This window comes from Macrobrachium rosenbergii, chromosome 6 (genome assembly GCF_040412425.1).
Source record: "Macrobrachium rosenbergii isolate ZJJX-2024 chromosome 6, ASM4041242v1, whole genome shotgun sequence".
In the NCBI taxonomy this organism is placed as follows: domain Eukaryota; kingdom Metazoa; phylum Arthropoda; class Malacostraca; order Decapoda; family Palaemonidae; genus Macrobrachium; species Macrobrachium rosenbergii.
Genome location: NC_089746.1, coordinates 65,222,922 through 65,241,511, shown reverse-complemented (window position 1 = coordinate 65,241,511; position 18,590 = coordinate 65,222,922). Strand labels below are relative to the sequence as shown.

Genomic DNA, 18,590 nt, shown 5'->3' with positions numbered 1-18,590 from the left:
ATATACGTAAATATTATATGCATTTGCATATGCATATATATATACATACATATATATAGTTATATATATAACTATATATAACTATATATTACACGTGTATGAAAAACAAACCTGCACTGGAAGGCAGCGCCACACACGTGCCTCAAAAAATAAATTTACAAACATGCATTCAAGATACACTTGAAGTCTCGTGTAAGTTGTTAGCTTATAAAAGAAAAAAAAACACGGAATACTATCACAGCTTTTTTTTACGATGAAAAAAAAAATTACGTAAAAAAAACTAACACTGCAAATTATAAACAAAGATTACACACAAGAGAAATTATTAAAGAAAAAATAATGAAAATAAACTTGAAATATTAAAATGTTCGGTGACACTGACACAGTCGTTCAGCGCTGAAACGGAAACTGACAGCTGCACTATGAAACAATTGTTAGGAGAACATGAACGGAGGTACAGTAAAAGGAATGAAACGGGGTTGCAGCTCGGGGTCTAAAGAAGCGACGCTGCAAAGAACCTTAAGTAGTGCCTACAGTGCACCGCATGAGGTGTACTGGCGGCACTATCACCCCTACGGGGACAGACACAATAAGACCTCACGTCACAAATAAAAAAAAAAAAAAAAAAAGAAGAGCTTCTGCGCATGCTCCGTCTTTCATAAAATTAGTTTTACCAAGTTCACGAATCTTTACGCAAATTCCAATCTTTATAAATTCACTAACTTGTATGCAAATTCTGTCCTTTATAAAGATAAGTAAAAAAATGACTCGGAGGCAGCATTTAAAAATACATTATCAATAAAAATGTCTATTATTTATTCTCCGGACCAGAGGCTAATTTACATAAAAATTGATATATACTTTTCATAATAAAGAGAAATGGCAGAATTGGGAGAAGAATATAGCTTTCACAAAATATAAAAAAGGAAATATAAAAAACACTGACAAAAGAAATATATATATATATATATATATATATATATATATATATATATATATATATATATATATATATATATATATATATATATAATTGCTATTCATCACACTAACAGCATGTAATAAGAAAAAATGTAGGCACAAAATTTAATATATAAAAATGTTCAACTAACGAATATATATACATATATATATATATATAATGTATGTATGTGCTTATATATATATATATATATATATATATATATATATATATATATATATATATATATATATATAAAATATATAATACAGGTCACACGCCAAAGCTCAGGTCAAAAGGGGTGGTAAGCAGGGCCACCCAACCCTCTTTGAAGAGGACTTAATTAAATTTGGGGGAAATCACAGAAAGTTCGTCCACCAAAGTCGACATATTCTGTGAAAGGCCAATTTCACGCGCGAAATATGCTGTTCCTGCTGGACCTGCGTCACAGAGTGTTCTTTCTGTTCTTTTGTGTTATTTCGTATTCTTTTGTTATTCTTCTTATTCTTTACTCTCCCAAATCATCAACAAATACAAGATGTGATCAAGGCCAATATATACAGTATATATATATATATATATATATATATATATATATATATATATATATATATATATATATATCTTCGTATCCTTAATCTGTTCTTCAATCTGCTGCATCACTAGTCTTCATATTCTTCCATGTTCCTTCATATTCATCCCTCTTCAAAATTTGCGACAAAAAATATACTACATCAAAAGCAAAATAATATATATTTTCCTATTCTTAATCATGACAACATTACAGCTTATTTCTTAATGTAATCTTGGTTGTTTCATCGGTATTATATACACAGTACCATTAATTTCGACCAAATATATATATATATATATATATATATATATATATAAAATTAATATAGGCCTACCTGTAACTATAGGTCTAAATACATATAAACCCGACTTATCAGCGATAACTAACGACAGCGTCACTAAAACAATTAAACACAAACAAAAAACCGGCTCATCGGAGCTAACAACAAAGAAAGCCAGTAAAATACATAACGTAGGCCTATGCAGAAACAAAACCGACTTATAGGCGCTAACTGACACCAATGGAAATAAAATGCACAAACATAGGCCTAAGCACAAACAAAACCGGCTTATCGGAGCTAACAACAAAGCCAGTAAGATATATAATGTAGGCCTATGCAGACACAAAACCGGCTTATCAACGCTAACAACAAAGAAATGCAGAAAATATACATAAATACAGGCCTACACACAAACAAAACCGGCTTATCGGCGCTAACAACAAAGAACTCCAGTAAAACAAATAAAAAAAGCAAACAAGCTCGGAATTAAACGCACCTCTAATCCAACAAAAGCCCACTAATCGTCTTTCTAAAGACTTCATTAGACAATGACGCCAGATGACCTAATTTAATATTCTCATTAGCGACGCATTTGAACGCCAGAGGGAGAGAGAGAGAGAGAGTGAGAGTGATACGGAGTTTCTTCATTTAGCTAATTGGTATCTCTCTCTCTCTCTCTCTCTCTCTCTCTCTCAAAGGTTCTCAGCGCCAACACTGTAGACCTATGAGTTCTCCCAACTCAAAATTTCAGTTCCAAAAAGTTTGTCCATTTCGTCGAAATGGAACCACATATCTCTCTCTCTCTCTCTCTCTCTCTCTCTCTCTCTCTCTCTCAAAAGTTCTTTATAATAAATCTTAAAACTACGATTTCTCCCGAATCAAAATTTTGTTTCCAAAAAGTTTGTCCGTTTCGCCGGAATCAAACCAACCCTTCTCTCTCTCTCTCTCTCTCTCTCTCTCTCTCTCTCTCTCTCTCTCTCTCTCTCTCTCTCTCTCTCTCTCTCAGCAATCCGGTGTACCAACTCGTAAAAAATTTCGGGGGGGGGGTGGTTGTCGGTTACCCTTCAATGAAACGCCATCATCAAAGCAAGCACGTCGAGGGTCATGTTTAAATCGAAACAAAAGCATTTCGAAGTTTCTAAAGAGGAACGAACCACCCCTACCACTATACCAACAACCGATAGTGGTGGGCTGGTGGTAGTAGTGGTAGTGGCGGTAGGGGTGTCTCAGTGACAAGCACGAAGGGGAGAGAGAGGGAGGGAGGGAAGGACGGAGGGGGAGAGACAGAGACTAAATTAATGAAATCATCTTAAAGGGAACGGATCAGCTGATGGCGTTCGGAGCTTTTGCTAGACCGAGACAGATCGTCCACTCGTCATGGTACGAAGATGAGGTCTCTCTCTCTCTCTCTGAGAGAGAGAGAGAGATTCCTCATTAAGAATTAAAGCTACACGAGAGAGAGAGAGAGAGAGAGAGAGAGAGAGAGAGAGAGAGAGAGAGAGAGAGAGAGAGAGAGAGAGCACCAAGGAGGGAAACAGGTCCTTATCAAGAATTAAAGCTACACAACAGAGAGAGAGAGAGAGAGAGAGAGAGAGAGAGAGAGAGAGAGAGAGAGAAAACACTTCCTCATTAAGAATTAAAGCTACACAACGTGGAGAGAGAGAGAGAGAGAGAGAGAGAGAGAGAGAGAGAGAGAGAGAGAGAGAGAGAGAGATTCCTCATTAAGAATTAAAGCTACACAACACACACACACACACACACAGAGAGAGAGAGAGAGAGAGAGAGAGAGAGAGAGAGAGAGAGAGAGAGAGAGAGATTCCTCATTAAGAATTAAAGCTACACAACACACACACACACACACACACACACAGAGAGAGAGAGAGAGAGAGAGAGAGAGAGAGAGAGAGAGAGAGAGAGAGAGAGAGAGAGAGAGAGAGTAGTCTGGTAAACAACCTAAAAAAAGCTCATCATTTCTACGGTAAACAAGGCAACCTCAAACTGGCTTAAAGGTTAAAACGTTTGCTAACGTTCAATTATCTCTGAATTGGGGAAAAGGCTTTCACTAGACTGAGGCAATTTTCTAAATATATCTTTTTCAGTCAAAGTAAAACTAAAACGTAAAATGAAAAGGTACAATTTACTAAAAAGTAAAATGGATAGGTTCAATTTGTCTACGTCATTTTTTTCAGATAAAAGAGAGAAAGTAAAGTAAAATTAAAATGGTACAATTTAACCATACAATTTTTTCAGATCAAAGTAAAAATATTAAATTTAAAAAGTAAAATTAAAAAAGGTACAATTTGACCATCTATAATTACTATACATACGCCTATTTAAATTTAAAACTAAGAACACAAAAGTATATTTGTGGATTTGACCTCTACAAGAAGAGAGCATTAGGAAAGGAGAATGACCTATTAAAGGTCACATTAGGTCACGCATACACCTGAAGGCGTTGCAATACGGGTAAGGTCATTCAGGATCTTAAAGAAGAGACATGGTACTACCTATTTCCATGCCCAAATTAATAGGTAGCTTAATTTCCCCTCTCTCTCTCTCTCTCTCTCTCTCTCTCTCTCTCTCTCTCTCTCTCTCTCTCTCTCTCTCTCTCTCTCTCTCTCTCCGATAAAACCACAAACAAAAGAATGATACAGTATGATACGAAACTTTAAAATTCACAAAAGTCTGATCAAACAACAAACAAAAGGTTTTGGTCTCAGGTCATAGGAAAAACCTTTGAAATATTGAGAAGAATGACATATACTCCCCTAGTTCCTGAGGGAGCATGACCGACCAGTTATCAGTAAAGGAGAACTGATCATCCACTGATCTTCAGAAGCCATACTGATCAACAGAAGGGTACAGAGTTATTAGCTTCTAAATGTGCAAATAAAACGTCTTAAATTATGAGAAATAAGACGTAAATATATACGGCCAAACTCCTCTGAAAACTCTTGAGAAACTCAAAACGGGAAACGTCATTAGGCCTATAAATTTTAATATCTGTAGAGACTGTTCAACGGACTGCTCAAATCAAGCGAAAGACCTGTCAGCCCTCAAATATGGAGGGCAAATTAGCGTTTTAAATTAGGAGAAACAAGACGTAAAAATACAGGGCCAAACTCTTCTGCAAACTCCTTGAGAAGCTCAAGAAAGCGAGACGTCATTAGGCCTATATATTTTAGGACAACCTGAGGTTAAGGGTGACTGGCTTTAAAGGAAACAAGTAAAAGACCCATTAACTTCCAAATATGGAGGTTAAAAGTCAAGTGTTTAAACCTATGGGAGATGAGACGTAAAGATACAGGGCCAAGTGCATTTGCAAACACCTTCAGAAACTGAAAAGGGGGAACATCATTAGGCCTATAAATCTTATAATCTTCGAGGCTGTTCTGTTCCCTTTGCTCAAACCCGCATTATCATATACAGTGCTACTTTGGCTTGTTATCTGCGCGTCACCTCCGAGATAGCTAGTACTAAATATGGCGGAGGCTCATTGGGACGCCGTGTTTAGTACTAAACACGGCGTCCCACTGAACTTCCGCTATGCTTAGTACTACCACCGCGGAGGTCAGGCGTAGATAACAAGCCAATGTAGCACCTCATAAGCCTCCTAATACCCTCATAACGTCCATAACAAAATCTCAAACACAAAGCAAATATGTCCCGACGTATCTGGAGGCCAATATGTCTAAATGCAAAACAAGCACAATGCAAGCCATGTCATCGAGCTAAAAAAAAAAAAATAATAATAATAATAAGGCTCAAAAAAGCGTCAGAATATTAGAAAAAACAACAGGAAATGCAACAAAACAACCCAGGCAGTGGCAGACAGAATCTTCATGGCGAAATTAAAGGCCACAATGGAGAATCCGGCGGGACAAAAGAAAAACCCCGCCGGAGGAGAAATCACACTTTTAGCAGCGTTCCTGTTCCTGCCATGGCGGAGGGGAGCGCATTGTGGGGAGGGTGCTCTTCTGCTTTCAATATTGAGAGAGAGAGAGAGAGAGAGAGAGAGAGAGAGAGAGAGAGAGAGAGAGAGAGAGAGAGAGAGAGAGAGAGAGAGAGAGAGAGTTGGAAAATGCACAAATAATGCATCAGTCCCTGGAAACTAAAGAGGAACAAGTAACAAGTTACGCTGAATTGTGAGAGAAAAACGAAAAAAAATTAGGAAACGATCTGCTTGAGAATAAGTTATTAATGACACTCAGAGCTGGAATGCGCGTTGCTTGAGAGAGAGAGAGAGAGAGAGAGAGAGAGAGAGAGAGAGAGAGAGAGAGAGAGAGAGAGAAACCCTCCCACGGCTAACCAAGGGCCTATGGAGGGAAACAGATCTTCATAGAAAATTCAAGCTACACGTGACCAGAGAGAGAGAGAGAGAGAGAGAGAGAAAGAGAGAGATCCAATAAGTGATAGAGCAGCGGTAGAGACGAACGATAAGGAATAAAGGGAGAGTGGTTGCATGCGTCTAGCAGGTGATACCCTGAGTTAAACTGACGAAAAAAGTAAATAAATAAAGATAATAATATTAAGGATATAGTGTAAAAGAATATAAGAACGCAAGAAATAAAGAATAACACAGTATAAATTGCTAACTTTAAAAAGTGAAAGTTCATAATAAAACACCTACGCGCAAGAACGCACTTATGAAATCACGTACGCAACATGATAATTAAAGTCTAACTACAAGAAACGATTTCTATTTTCGTTCCTCAAATTAAGTCACACAAAAAGTGGCTCAACAATTATAAGATCAAATATATAGAATTCTAAACCCGTGGATTCGAATATTATTCGATGAAGTCACTAAAGGCAAAGCTGACCTCAGAACCTGACCTCGGTATTGAATAATTGATATCAGGTCGTGTTAGAGTTTCACCCCTCGTGTTTGGGGTCGCTGACATGACCAGTGATGGTGATGGCATTGCATATCATGGCGCTTCCGGCAGGATATCCGAGAATTTGTCTATAACCTATGCTTAAATTTGCATGCTACTTGATTTGTTATGCCTGAGACGCAGCGTGTGTGTGTGTGTGTGAGAGAGAGAGAGAGAGAGAGAGAGAGAGAGAGAGAGAGAGAGAGAGAGAGAGAGAACATTTGACCCAGGTTTGAGTCTATGTAACACCTGATACGGGATAGCGAGCACTAGACGTAGATCCAAGTTTGCGTACTAATTCATGGGAATAAAAAGCATTAGACTTAGGACTAAGTCTCTGTAGGAACTGATAGGGGATATGAAGACTTGGACCTATCCTTAAGTTTGTGTAGGAGTTGACCTCAATTTGTGTAGGATTTGATAGGGGCTATAGAGAGCATTAGACCTAGGTCTAAGTTTGCGTACGAATTCAAGGGAATCAAAAGCATCAGACCTATGTCTAAGTTTGTACGAACTTCACTCCTCTGGATGCTGCTTGGTTCCATGCCCTCCATTCTAGCAGAATAGGGAAGGCCGAGCAAATATTAAACCTTCTTTATAGTTATATTGGCACGCCGTCATGTCGGTCTATTTAGCCATAGCAAGTTGTGCGTGAAGACCACACTTCTGAGCAATAGTCTAAATTTGGTCTAATCAACGTCACGCCTTACAAGCGCATGGTACTGATATATATATAACTTTCAAAATGGTCTCACCATACGTGTCGACTACTTACGAGAGAGAGAGAGAGAGAGAGAGAGAGAGAGAGAGAGAGAGAGAGAGAGAGAGAGAGAGAGAGAGAGAGAGAATCACCATTATTTCTCATGTAAAAGTCTGAAATTACGTGATATCTTAGCGAAGTGTACGTGTTCACATTAGTCTCAATTAAGGGATGCCCCGAGAGAGAGAGAGAGAGAGAGAGAGAGAGAGAGAGAGAGAGAGAGAGAGAGAGAGAGAGAGAGAGAGAACTATCATTCCTCCCCTAAAGTCTGACATAAACAACTGAGCATCAAGAGGCACCAAAAACAAATTTCGAAGAAAAGATTTGAAATCGTATTCCGGAAGATTACGAATCCCTACGGACACCGCCTTAGGATAAATAGGGAATCTTCGTAGAACTTTAGTTTTATAGACTTTTGTAAGCCTAAACTGTATCGTGGATATTGTATCGTGAATAAATAGAGGAGGAAACGCATACATACATTGGCTACATACATACAGTACATACATACATACAATTACATTTCTGTACTAACCAACACTCTTTATACATACGCCATATTTGAGCCAAATATAACAAAACTTTCACGAACGCAACTCTAATAGATTAAAATATTCAGCAAAAATTAAACAGCGCAAGAAATATGCAAATTATTTAAAAGAATGTTAAATATTTAATATGACTTCACTGCTAAATAAATATTAATTCACCACAAAACACAATTTTTCCATTCGATCTTTCTCGGCTCCAACTGTGAAGAAAAAACTCAAAGCTAATAGAGAGAGAGAGAGAGAGAGAGAGAGAGAGAGAGAGAGAGAGAGAGAGAGAGAGAGAGAGAGAGAGAGAGGTTCAATCGATATTGAACAGCATTAAAACCATGAGATGAAGGACAAAGTTTAGGTATCCATGGCAACAGGAAATATTTCCTTGAAACGAGGCCGGAACGGACAATATCTTTCTTTTCTCGACAAGAGATGCTCTCTCTCTTTCTTCCAGCTGTCACCTATGCCTAAAAAAAATAATTCTATTGCTTTCTATGTGCAATAAAGTCTATTATTATTATTATTATTATTATTATTATTATTATTATTATTATTATTAGGCAACGATTACTGAGCTTTGTTTGTAGGCCTTAGTAATGGTTTACATGCATTAGTAGCCTTGTTGAGTCTCGGTATGTGAGTGAATTAAATGTCTGCTTTCTATTCATACGGAACAAGCGCACCACAGGAGCCACTGATTTGAAATTCAAGCTTTCAAAGAATGGGGTAATTGATTATTATTATTATTATTATTATTATTATTATTATTATTATTATTATTATTATTATTCAGGGGATGCACCCCATTCAAATCGAACAAGCCCACAGGGGCCATTAAATTGAAATTCAAGCTTCCAGAGAATATGGTGTTCATTTGAAAGAAGCGACAGTTGTTAATGGGTAATAGACAAAAAAGATCAGCTATTAGAAAAGACAAACCAATCTAAAAAATTAAATTACTGAATAAAGTAAAAAACCAAAAGTACAGTACTGTAATAAAAAAAAAACCTAATTTACAACAAATTCCTATGAATTATCCTCGTACAGTGAATGACCCCATTACAGAGAACAAAAAATTAGTACTGGTTATGATCCCAGTCTATTTAGAGCAAGGATGTTGCAATGCAAGTCTTATCACGTAAATCCGTAATCAGGCTATGATTAGATACAGTATACGAAGCAGTTACGTATGCAACAAGCGTCTTGCAATGCCAAATAGGAAAAGCTATTTAATTTCTTTTTTATTTCCTGTTTAACAATGGAACTTCAAGTACTCACGATGATAACCCCATCCATAAATGGTGAACAAAATAATCAGACAGTCAATTTCCTTTCAAAAAATAAGGCACCCTGAACCTTTTTGCCTACAATGAAGCAAAATATAAACTCCTGACTGATTAAGCACAAAGATTACATAATCATCTGCGCTGTGTGTGATCAAAATCTAAAGATACCAGGGCATCAACCTCGCCCACAAGCAGAGAACTGCCTTACCTCTCAGCTATAATTATTTTCATAAACTTGCTTTTCCTAAACCACAAATATTTGCTTGAGGCTGTGTGGAATGGAATGGAATGGAATATAAAATTTAGCCCAAAGGCCAGGGATCTATGATGAGGTCATTAAAGGGGAATTGAAAGCAAGAAGGTTTTAAAGGTGTAACAGAGAGAAAACCTTGCAGTTGCACTACGCAACAATTGTTGGGAGGGTGAAAAGTAAGATGGAAGAAAGAGAATATGAACAGAAGTATGGTACAAGGAATAAAAGGGGTTGCAACTAAGGGACGCTGCAAAGAACCTCAAGTAGTGCCTACTTGACTGTGACTCTGGGTACAATTTTATCTTCCACAAAAATCACTGAAATCCCAAGAGTACAACCAACATTCATTATCTGTAATCAGTGGCCCACTAATTTTAACCCCAATCTGTGCTTCCCAAAATGATCCAAGACCAGTTTAGTATTCCTTAATAAGTAATTATTTCACATGAGCCTGAATAATGAACATTGGAATAACTGATGACTGGAATTTACCCTAAGTTGGTGTACAAGAACAAGTGTATATTATACAGCATTAATAACAAAGGTGACAGAACTGACCCCTATCTTACAAGGAATGATGTGCCCTACATTATAGAGTTTTTTCGACCATAAATTACGGGACTTCTGTGACATATTGGAGAATAAATACACAATTCATTCTCTATTCATTTATCTAAAAATACTGTACATCAAGCATATGAATAAAGCTGGGTACCAGGGACTACAGAAGAGGTATTCTCTTTCCCAGTCTGAAGTACAATACTGTACTAAAATTTCAAGTGCTATGTCTTGCACTTTTCTCCTGAGAAAATAAAATGAAAGGAAAGCTGTTTTTAATAAGCTTAAATATTAATTCTAGGTCACATTTCTATGTGCATAAAGGTATTCCATCTCTCTTGTACATGTAAAGGTATTCTACTTCTTTCGTACATGTAAGGATATTCTGACTCCTCTTTTGTATGGGTACTGTTTTGGACACTATTCCGCTGAACTTCATCCTTCCCAAAAGTGAATCATAATGCCCACCTGACCATTGTTTGACAATTAATCTGAGATCAGCAATCGCTTTATTACTTCCTCCAATCACTGAATCTTTCTAACACAGCCAAGGCTTACAATTCACTCCCTGATTCTACTTTCCCTTCTTAATGTAACACTCCAATTTTAAAAATGAGGGTCAGTCATCTCATATAAGGTTAGGTCCTATCATTTTCTTTTCCTATTTTTTTCATGTTTCTATCTGGAGTGGGCACTGGAATTCCTGACCCATCAGCCTCTATAAAGTACACGGACATAATATGATAATTGCCATAATCATCCCATTATACTGTCAAGTACATCAGAGCAAGTCATTCTACAGTTATGAACTCATATGGGCTGTACATCAACATCTACAAAATTTTCACAGCCCACCTGGTCACAGTAAAGGAAGCTGTAACCTGCACAATAATAACAGCCCAGGAGCACTTGACATGCAGAATTAGCCAATTAACTTTTATTCATACTAACATAACTAAAACTACTGTTCTGATCCTTAAACAGTAGTGAAAATCATGTACAGCAGTGTTTATTATCCCTATGGTAGTTATTTTCATTATTAATGACTATGAATCTTTAGAATGTACTTGACAGAGTACCAAGATATAGTTAGATGGGCATTGCACATCCAAAGACTCCCAAGGAGACTCAATGAGCAAGTGATCTTGTGTTCTCAAATGAGGGCAATAGCAGGAGTACCAGATGAAATTTAGGCAAATGTTACAGTATCCATCAAGGACCAGCCCCTAGTCACTCACTGTTTACCCTATTAGGGGAAGATACTACAAAGGACTGGGCATATGGTGAACCATGGGAGATACTTTATGCAGATGACCTACTGTTAACAGCAGAATCAGACGTAGAAATATTTCAAAACTGACCGAGTGAATGGAAAGAAGGCTGAAAATTAATATAACCAAAACAAAGCCTACAGTGGCTAATAATAGCACAAATGACAGAGAGCAGCCAGGAAAGTGGCCATACAGATGCTCTGGGAAAAGTGTAGGGGATGAATTAAGTAGCTGTTGTGTACCAAATGTAGTATATTATGCCATGTTGATGCTCTGGAAGAAAGGAGATGTTCTGGAAATGGGAGGTAGAACTGAATTGAAGCTCCATGCAGTGGTGGCAGGGTGTTTCAGAAGAGGAAGTCAGAACATCTGAGTTAATCAGATGCACACTAGACTATGAAGCAGGTATTGAGAAAGCAGTGGCAAAAACAGGAGCAAAAGTCTCAAAATGCTGGGCTACCGGTAAATACAAATATCTCATTAGGCTAACAAACAGCTAAATCTATTTCCATTTCACAAGAATGTGACATTACATACTCAATAATGGTTTCAGCTACATTAGTTCCTGATGTAAGCATACAAGACGGAGACAAATGAAAATGCATACAGTATATCTGGCCACACAAAAATTGAAGAATTTTAAAATATAATTCCATAAAATTTTATAAATTTTTGGCTTTAATTGTGGAGGGGAAACAACTCTCTGTTCACCAATCACAGTTTTGGCCACAACTGCGAAGGATGCCATCAAACTAACAGCAAAGAAACCATTTGTCAATATTTATCACGAAAAATGATTGGATAAGTCTAAAATCTTTGATGAAGGAAATGTCACTTCACAGAAAAATCATAAAAAGGGGGTTTCAGACATCACTGAAGTTCAGTCATTCCTTCTAATACTGTCCATTACATCTACTGTACTTATCTAGATGGATCAAGTCCATAAATTTCGAAGTTAACCATTTATAAATAGTAGTTCCTTTTACGGCAGCTTAAAAAATTGCAATAATAATCATAAAGTGGTAGCTTATCTCAACTGATAGCAACATTATAACTGCCTTTTCATCTTTCTACTAGAGTTCTGTTAACATTCCTTGTAGCCCTTCTATCTGTACGAATATATAGAATGACATTTTGATTTATTGAGACTCTCTTCACAGTACATTCACAGTACGTTCACAGTACTCATGTTTTTCCTACAACCTGTATGACACTTGAACATGGGAAGAACCAAACATCCTTTCCATCAATAGCTGTTATGCTGCAACTGACTTGACAACATGATGACTGTCATGCACCATATTCATTTTCAGCATCACAAATGAAGGGTTCAAACAACATACTAGCTGCCTTGAAGAACTGCACAAATCTACTGAATTTTAACAAACAAGATGTCTCAAGAATCACACAAATTAGGAGGGGAATGTTTTCAAACAATTCTATTAAAACAGTTAATGCCTCTATGTACCGGTGAAAGGTAAGTCCATGGTACCAAACACTAGATTACCTAAACCTTATTTGTTGGAAAACTAAGGAAACCAAATTAAGAAACCCCAAAAGATGGTTGAACCCCTACTTAATTGCTGTCCATCCAAGGAGTTCATGAGTTAAATCACAGTGGCTATCTCTGCTCCTGTCTGCAAAAATTCTATCCTTCCCAAGTCATTCTTAATTTTCTGGGCATTGTTGCTACCTTCATCCCAAATATAACTAGGTGACAAATGAGTCATGCATATTGGACTACCATATACCACCATGACATCAGCAACTACACTGACACTTGCACTCTGACGTATCATCCTGAAGACAACAAATAGATCTGCACAGTTTCACCAACCTAAGTGTCCCACTAATCAGAACATGAACCTGCATGACCTTGTTTTCACACAAATGACCTCCCAGCATCCACAGTAGCCTATCATCCTTCATAGGGCTCGTCATGCAAGACAAAACTTGATATTAATATGGCATCAGCAAACGTCATATAATTATATTGCTTCGAGAGGTGAGGAACTGCTGTCTACATTCACTAATGGTTCTTTCTACGCCAAAATGTGGTGTTCAAACATCTTTTTTGATTTCAGATAAGTTAGTGGGCATTTTGAAACGTGAATGATATGCACAGTAGTTATTTTAGAAGCAACGACTATTTTGACTGACACAAATGCTACAACCTATGGCATAAGGACAAATACTGTTCCTTCTGCAATACAGTAAAATAACCAAAATACAACAATTAACAGTACAGTGTACTAGAACGAAATACAACAATACCAACATAATTGTAACTTCCCTACAATGAGTACCAAGCAATTACAATCCCTAACTATCATATCTAAAAAAACCAACACCAGCTGCATCAAAGTGAATGACCCAATAATAAGATGCATTTATACGTGACAATTCAGCTGTGAAGCAAAATAACTTCACTGTAATGCACTTAACGGACTCATACTTCAAGGCTGAATGTTCATTTAAGCATCTAAAAATATCATAGTGTACATATAGAGATTGCAAGGTTCATCATTCAACTCATAAGGTTTTAAATGTACGAGGCCAAAGGAACACCGACAACAATTACAGCTTTGAAATAACAATGACGCTACCTGTCATGATCTAAAGGCTGCCAAGGAATGTTAATAAGAATTCAGTGGCTACGTGATTAAGATCCTTGGCACCGATGATGAGCAGAGAATTAAAAGAGAATGACTCTTATGGATAAAATCTAGCCTAATCCGATAAGAGCGGCTTCTTGATGGAGTCTCAATGCTTTTGAAGATCGCAGATTTATCTGGCATAAATCAGGCATAAGTTAAATAATTAACTATGTGAAAAATCCCTGTTCAATGGAAACACACCATTTATAACCCTGTTCTATATCTTAACTCCAATTACCACTTTGTTTTAGGAACAAGGCTTTCAAGGCAGCATTATTAAGTCTAGAACGTGTCGCAGTGCTCTATTAATAGTTTCATTACAAAAATTTGGGATCAAACTACTTATAATTACAGAAAGAAATTAATCTCAATGGCAGCAGAATGGCATCTGTTTTTACAGAGAGAGAGAGAGAGAGAGAGAGAGAGAGAGAGAGAGAGAGAGAGAGAGAGAGAGAGAGAGAGAGAGAGAGAGAGAGAGAGAAACATTCTCGCAAAAATGCAATGTAGTTCTTCCTGTGGGTGTGTTATTTTCTAACCATACCTAACCATCATTATAAATAAAAAAAATTATCACCATGAACCGCAACCGCACATTATGCACATACATATACCTAAAAAATGCTCCCCATGAGTCTGCATGCTCTTGTCCTTAAGTTACAGTGATTTAAAAATCTGTGACACATTGAATGCATACTTTTTGAGGTCTCTGCAGGCTGGACACTGATTGATCACTCTTCCTAAGCAGTAACTGTTGAGGGGGAATCCTAGAAGTTGACAAAGCTTCAAATATTGCATCTAGATAAAAAGTTCTTGCATACACTACCCTAATACAGTACATGTCTTTAAAAGGAAGCTAGACACTGTTTTATGATGTCATACCATAAAACAATAGTTACAGATAAGGTATCTCATAACTCGCCAAAGTGCACCAACCACTTTATTGCAATTGTTGCTTTACTATGCATTAACAATGATTTTGTTTCACAGATTTTTCTGTGGAATGCATATACACATTATTTGTTTAAAATTCACCTATTCACAGTATTTTTCATTGATTTCATACAGAAATATTCATCAATTACCGAAGTTTCATATCAATTACATGCCTAAATGCATTTTTTTACATAAAACTATTGAAATACTCTGGTATAAACATTTTCAGATCAGTTTTTGTGTTTAAACTATCAAAATAGGCAGCTATAAGCATTTTTTGAGGGGAAGTCAAGTATATAATTTTCTAGAAAAACATTTTGCAAAGGTATAATCTCATGTACAATACCACTGTGCACTGTAGTTTTTAAATTTTTCTATAGGTATAACCTCTTGCAAGAAACTACCATTGTTTTTATCATTTACTATGAAAAAAGGCCAAATTAAGAAAATTTAAAACTTCCTAACAACTTCTATAGGGCCTTGTATTTTGGAATTACCAAATTACTGACCTATGTCTAAAATACTGTAATGATCACCAATTTCATGACTGCTCTCCTGGTATAGCAGCATAGCAGACCTATTAGTGAATTAAATACATGACTACCACATAATTCTATAGTTACAAACACTGTACTGTACTGTGCTACACCACAAAATCTGGATACCCAAAAGGAAAATTTACTACTTCCTATTCTCTATATCACACCTACAAAATACAAAAACATACAACTGGCAAAAGCCACATTTTCTTCTTTATCATTCAGTGTGCAAACTTCCTCATAAGCACACCAAAGAGGCAATTAACATGCCTGGCATGCTTCAACAAAAACAAACTCCATCCTGTTTGAAGAATGAAACTTATGTAACTCAACCACCAGCAGCCATGGCATATAATAGAATTGTTGCACACTGCATACAATACTTCAACTGTACCACTATGCAGTACTGTTACTGTAAGATCAATTTTTTACTGCTCCAAAGATAGATGTCTCATGAATGTCTAATCAATGTTTTGTGCAATTCTCTTATTTCTATTGTTGATGAAGTACCTCAAACATTATATTTGGATTACCAGTATGCTGTAGTTCAGCCCATGCTAGATCTACAAGAAAACAGATCCTATCTTTCTATTTCACACCATTTGCCAGAATCTATCACTAAAATCTCTTGGTTAAATTTACTTCTCGCGATTACACTATACTGTTGTACGCTCATACAACATCTAGTTTATTAACAACCACTCTGAAATCCATCATCATAACCATGGAAAATCAATTCACATCTATTTTACTGTATATCCCAAGTTTTCGCTTTCTCATCCCATCATTTTCAGTTATCTATGTGAAACATTTCCTTTGTATGTTTATGCCCAAATTAATACTCACTATACATTTCTTGCCTACACCTCCAAACTCCTTAGTTATTCATGCTTTACCTGAAATTGTCATTAGTGTACTTTTCATGTCAGTAAGTACAGATCCTGGGAGCTTTCTGAACAGAAACTCAATTAATTTAATTCTTTTGAAGCAATTTCTACCTATGTCTCCTTGCAATGCTGCATTAACAATTCCAAAGTGCTACTACTTTTGGTGTTCAACAGCCTGACTTATGCCTAAGAAAAAATGACAAATTTAAACAACTGATTCTACTTCTATACAACAGGAAATTCTATTTCAATGAGATAACAATGTATTAATTTTAACCTTAAGGTTCCTACTGTCCTTACCAATCCATTTCAGGATAACTATCTCATATCCAGAGAGCTTCTTTTCATTTCCTTCATTGACTAGAGTGAACCTACGGCAGTTTGTTCAATGCTCATGGTAAGGTTATGTTAGGGAGGATAAAATTAGGATGCATCCATATAATTGGCCACGTGACATTCTTGCCCTTTATAAAGTGTATTAAGTATAACTGATACTGATTCCAGAAAAGAATCATATATCATCTTGAATTGGCTACTTATTTTGTGGTCAACATATTTTATGCCATTTCGCTTGGAATACTCGTTTCAGTTTCCGCCCTCAATGCCAACATACCACTGGGTCTGAGTTCCCAATATCTTTATTCATAAGAGCTGAGGAAACAAAAATTATATGTACCAAAATAACGATCAGACATGTCACAAAATCTATTAATTTTTTCTAATCAAGACTCACAGAAACACACTGACCACAGTACAGAACATATCCTTGCTAACACTGCCCAGTCATATATTTTGTATCTTGTAATATACCCAGCTTCTGCTAATTAATTCTAGTTATGAATTAATTTATGACCATGACTTTACTGACCTAAACTAAATGCACACAAGGCAAAAATTAAAAATAACGGAGACTTACGTTAGATTCAATAACCCCTACTACAACACAAAGGCCACTGGCTAAGTTTGGCTGGACAAAATATACGAACAAAATATGGGAGCTTCCAAGGAAGAGCATCTTACATGAATGAAAAATAAAACATCTACGCTACGGAAGCCTAAAAGACAGTGATCTGGCTTGCCCAAGCCCAAAGCCCTAACGCCAAATTCAACAAAAATGACTCTGAAAGAAAGATGGGACCCTCCAAAGATGATCAACTAAATGACACATGACAAAGATAAAAACAGATCTACGCCAAGGAGGCCTCCGTTATTTAATTAGAGTTCGATCTACGCCAATGAGGCCTCTGTTATTTAATTAGAGTTCGATCTACGCCAAGGAGGCCTCCGTTATTTAATTAGAGTTCGAAGCAGGTGCTCCCGAATCCCACATTACATATGGCTCTCTGAATTGACAACCCCGCAGGTACCCGAAGAATATTGTTCTGAAGGAGGTGGATCTCCGAAATGAACTCCTTTGCAAACAAACAAAGGCTGTTCCTTTGTCCTGCAACGCCAAAGGAACAAAGCAATACAATGCACTCTGGTACAAAATAAATGCGAAAATAAGAGCGATGTAAATACGGCAACAGGTTCGTTTTTGTAACGACAGAAGTTACGATATCCCCCAAAATAAATAGAAGATTGGGATAGTATTAGCCATAATTAACCCGTAACGAGGTTTATTTTGTACAAATCGGCTGGTTTTCCTTTCATCATTAAAAAAAGGCAAAAGTAAACATAAACAAACAAAAACAGCGAACACAAAAACAAACGAGACTTCATTTAGCGTATACATCTATTCGCCCGTTTGACAAGTCGCCGACCATCGTGACCCACAACGATATGTACTACGCTTCAGCTTCACAAATTAAAATATTAATATAATAATGAAGCCCTATAAATTCAATTAAATATATATATAACAAATTAAGCCCCCTAGACAGCTTACAAAGTGAAGCGCAGAGCGAGAGAGAAAGAGAGAGACTGTCAACACCTGAGCTGCCAGACGTAATAAGCCACACACAATACACCGGTATCCTCCTGCTGGAGAAACTCATTACGCCAACAAACATTAAAATAACAGACAATTCAGAGTTCCGAAGGGCGTCTCGTATCCTTAGGAGGACCTACCTTCTCTCCGTTGGACACGGGTTTCGACACCGCAGCCTCGGATATTTGAGGCATGGATGCATCATTTTCTCCCTTGTCGGCCATTACGATGAGACACGTCCTAACCGTTGCACAGTCTGAGCGAAACTGAGCGATTGAGGGA

General features: G+C 36.9%; 1 protein-coding gene across 3 annotated transcripts in view; it reads right to left on the bottom strand.

The window, feature by feature from the left end:
- LOC136839669 (adenosylhomocysteinase-like 1) overlaps window positions 1-18,590 on the bottom strand; it is a 296,235-nt gene extending 277,645 nt beyond the window's left edge. For 2 of the 3 annotated variants that reach the window (XM_067106003.1, XM_067106004.1), the window contains exon 1: window positions 18,449-18,580. In XM_067106003.1, the coding sequence (XP_066962104.1) occupies window positions 18,449-18,532 (84 nt within the window). In that variant the 5' untranslated portion in view covers window positions 18,533-18,580. Of the gene's footprint in view, window positions 1-18,448 lie in introns of all 3 variants that reach the window. The other variant, XM_067106005.1, reaches the window with a different exon arrangement.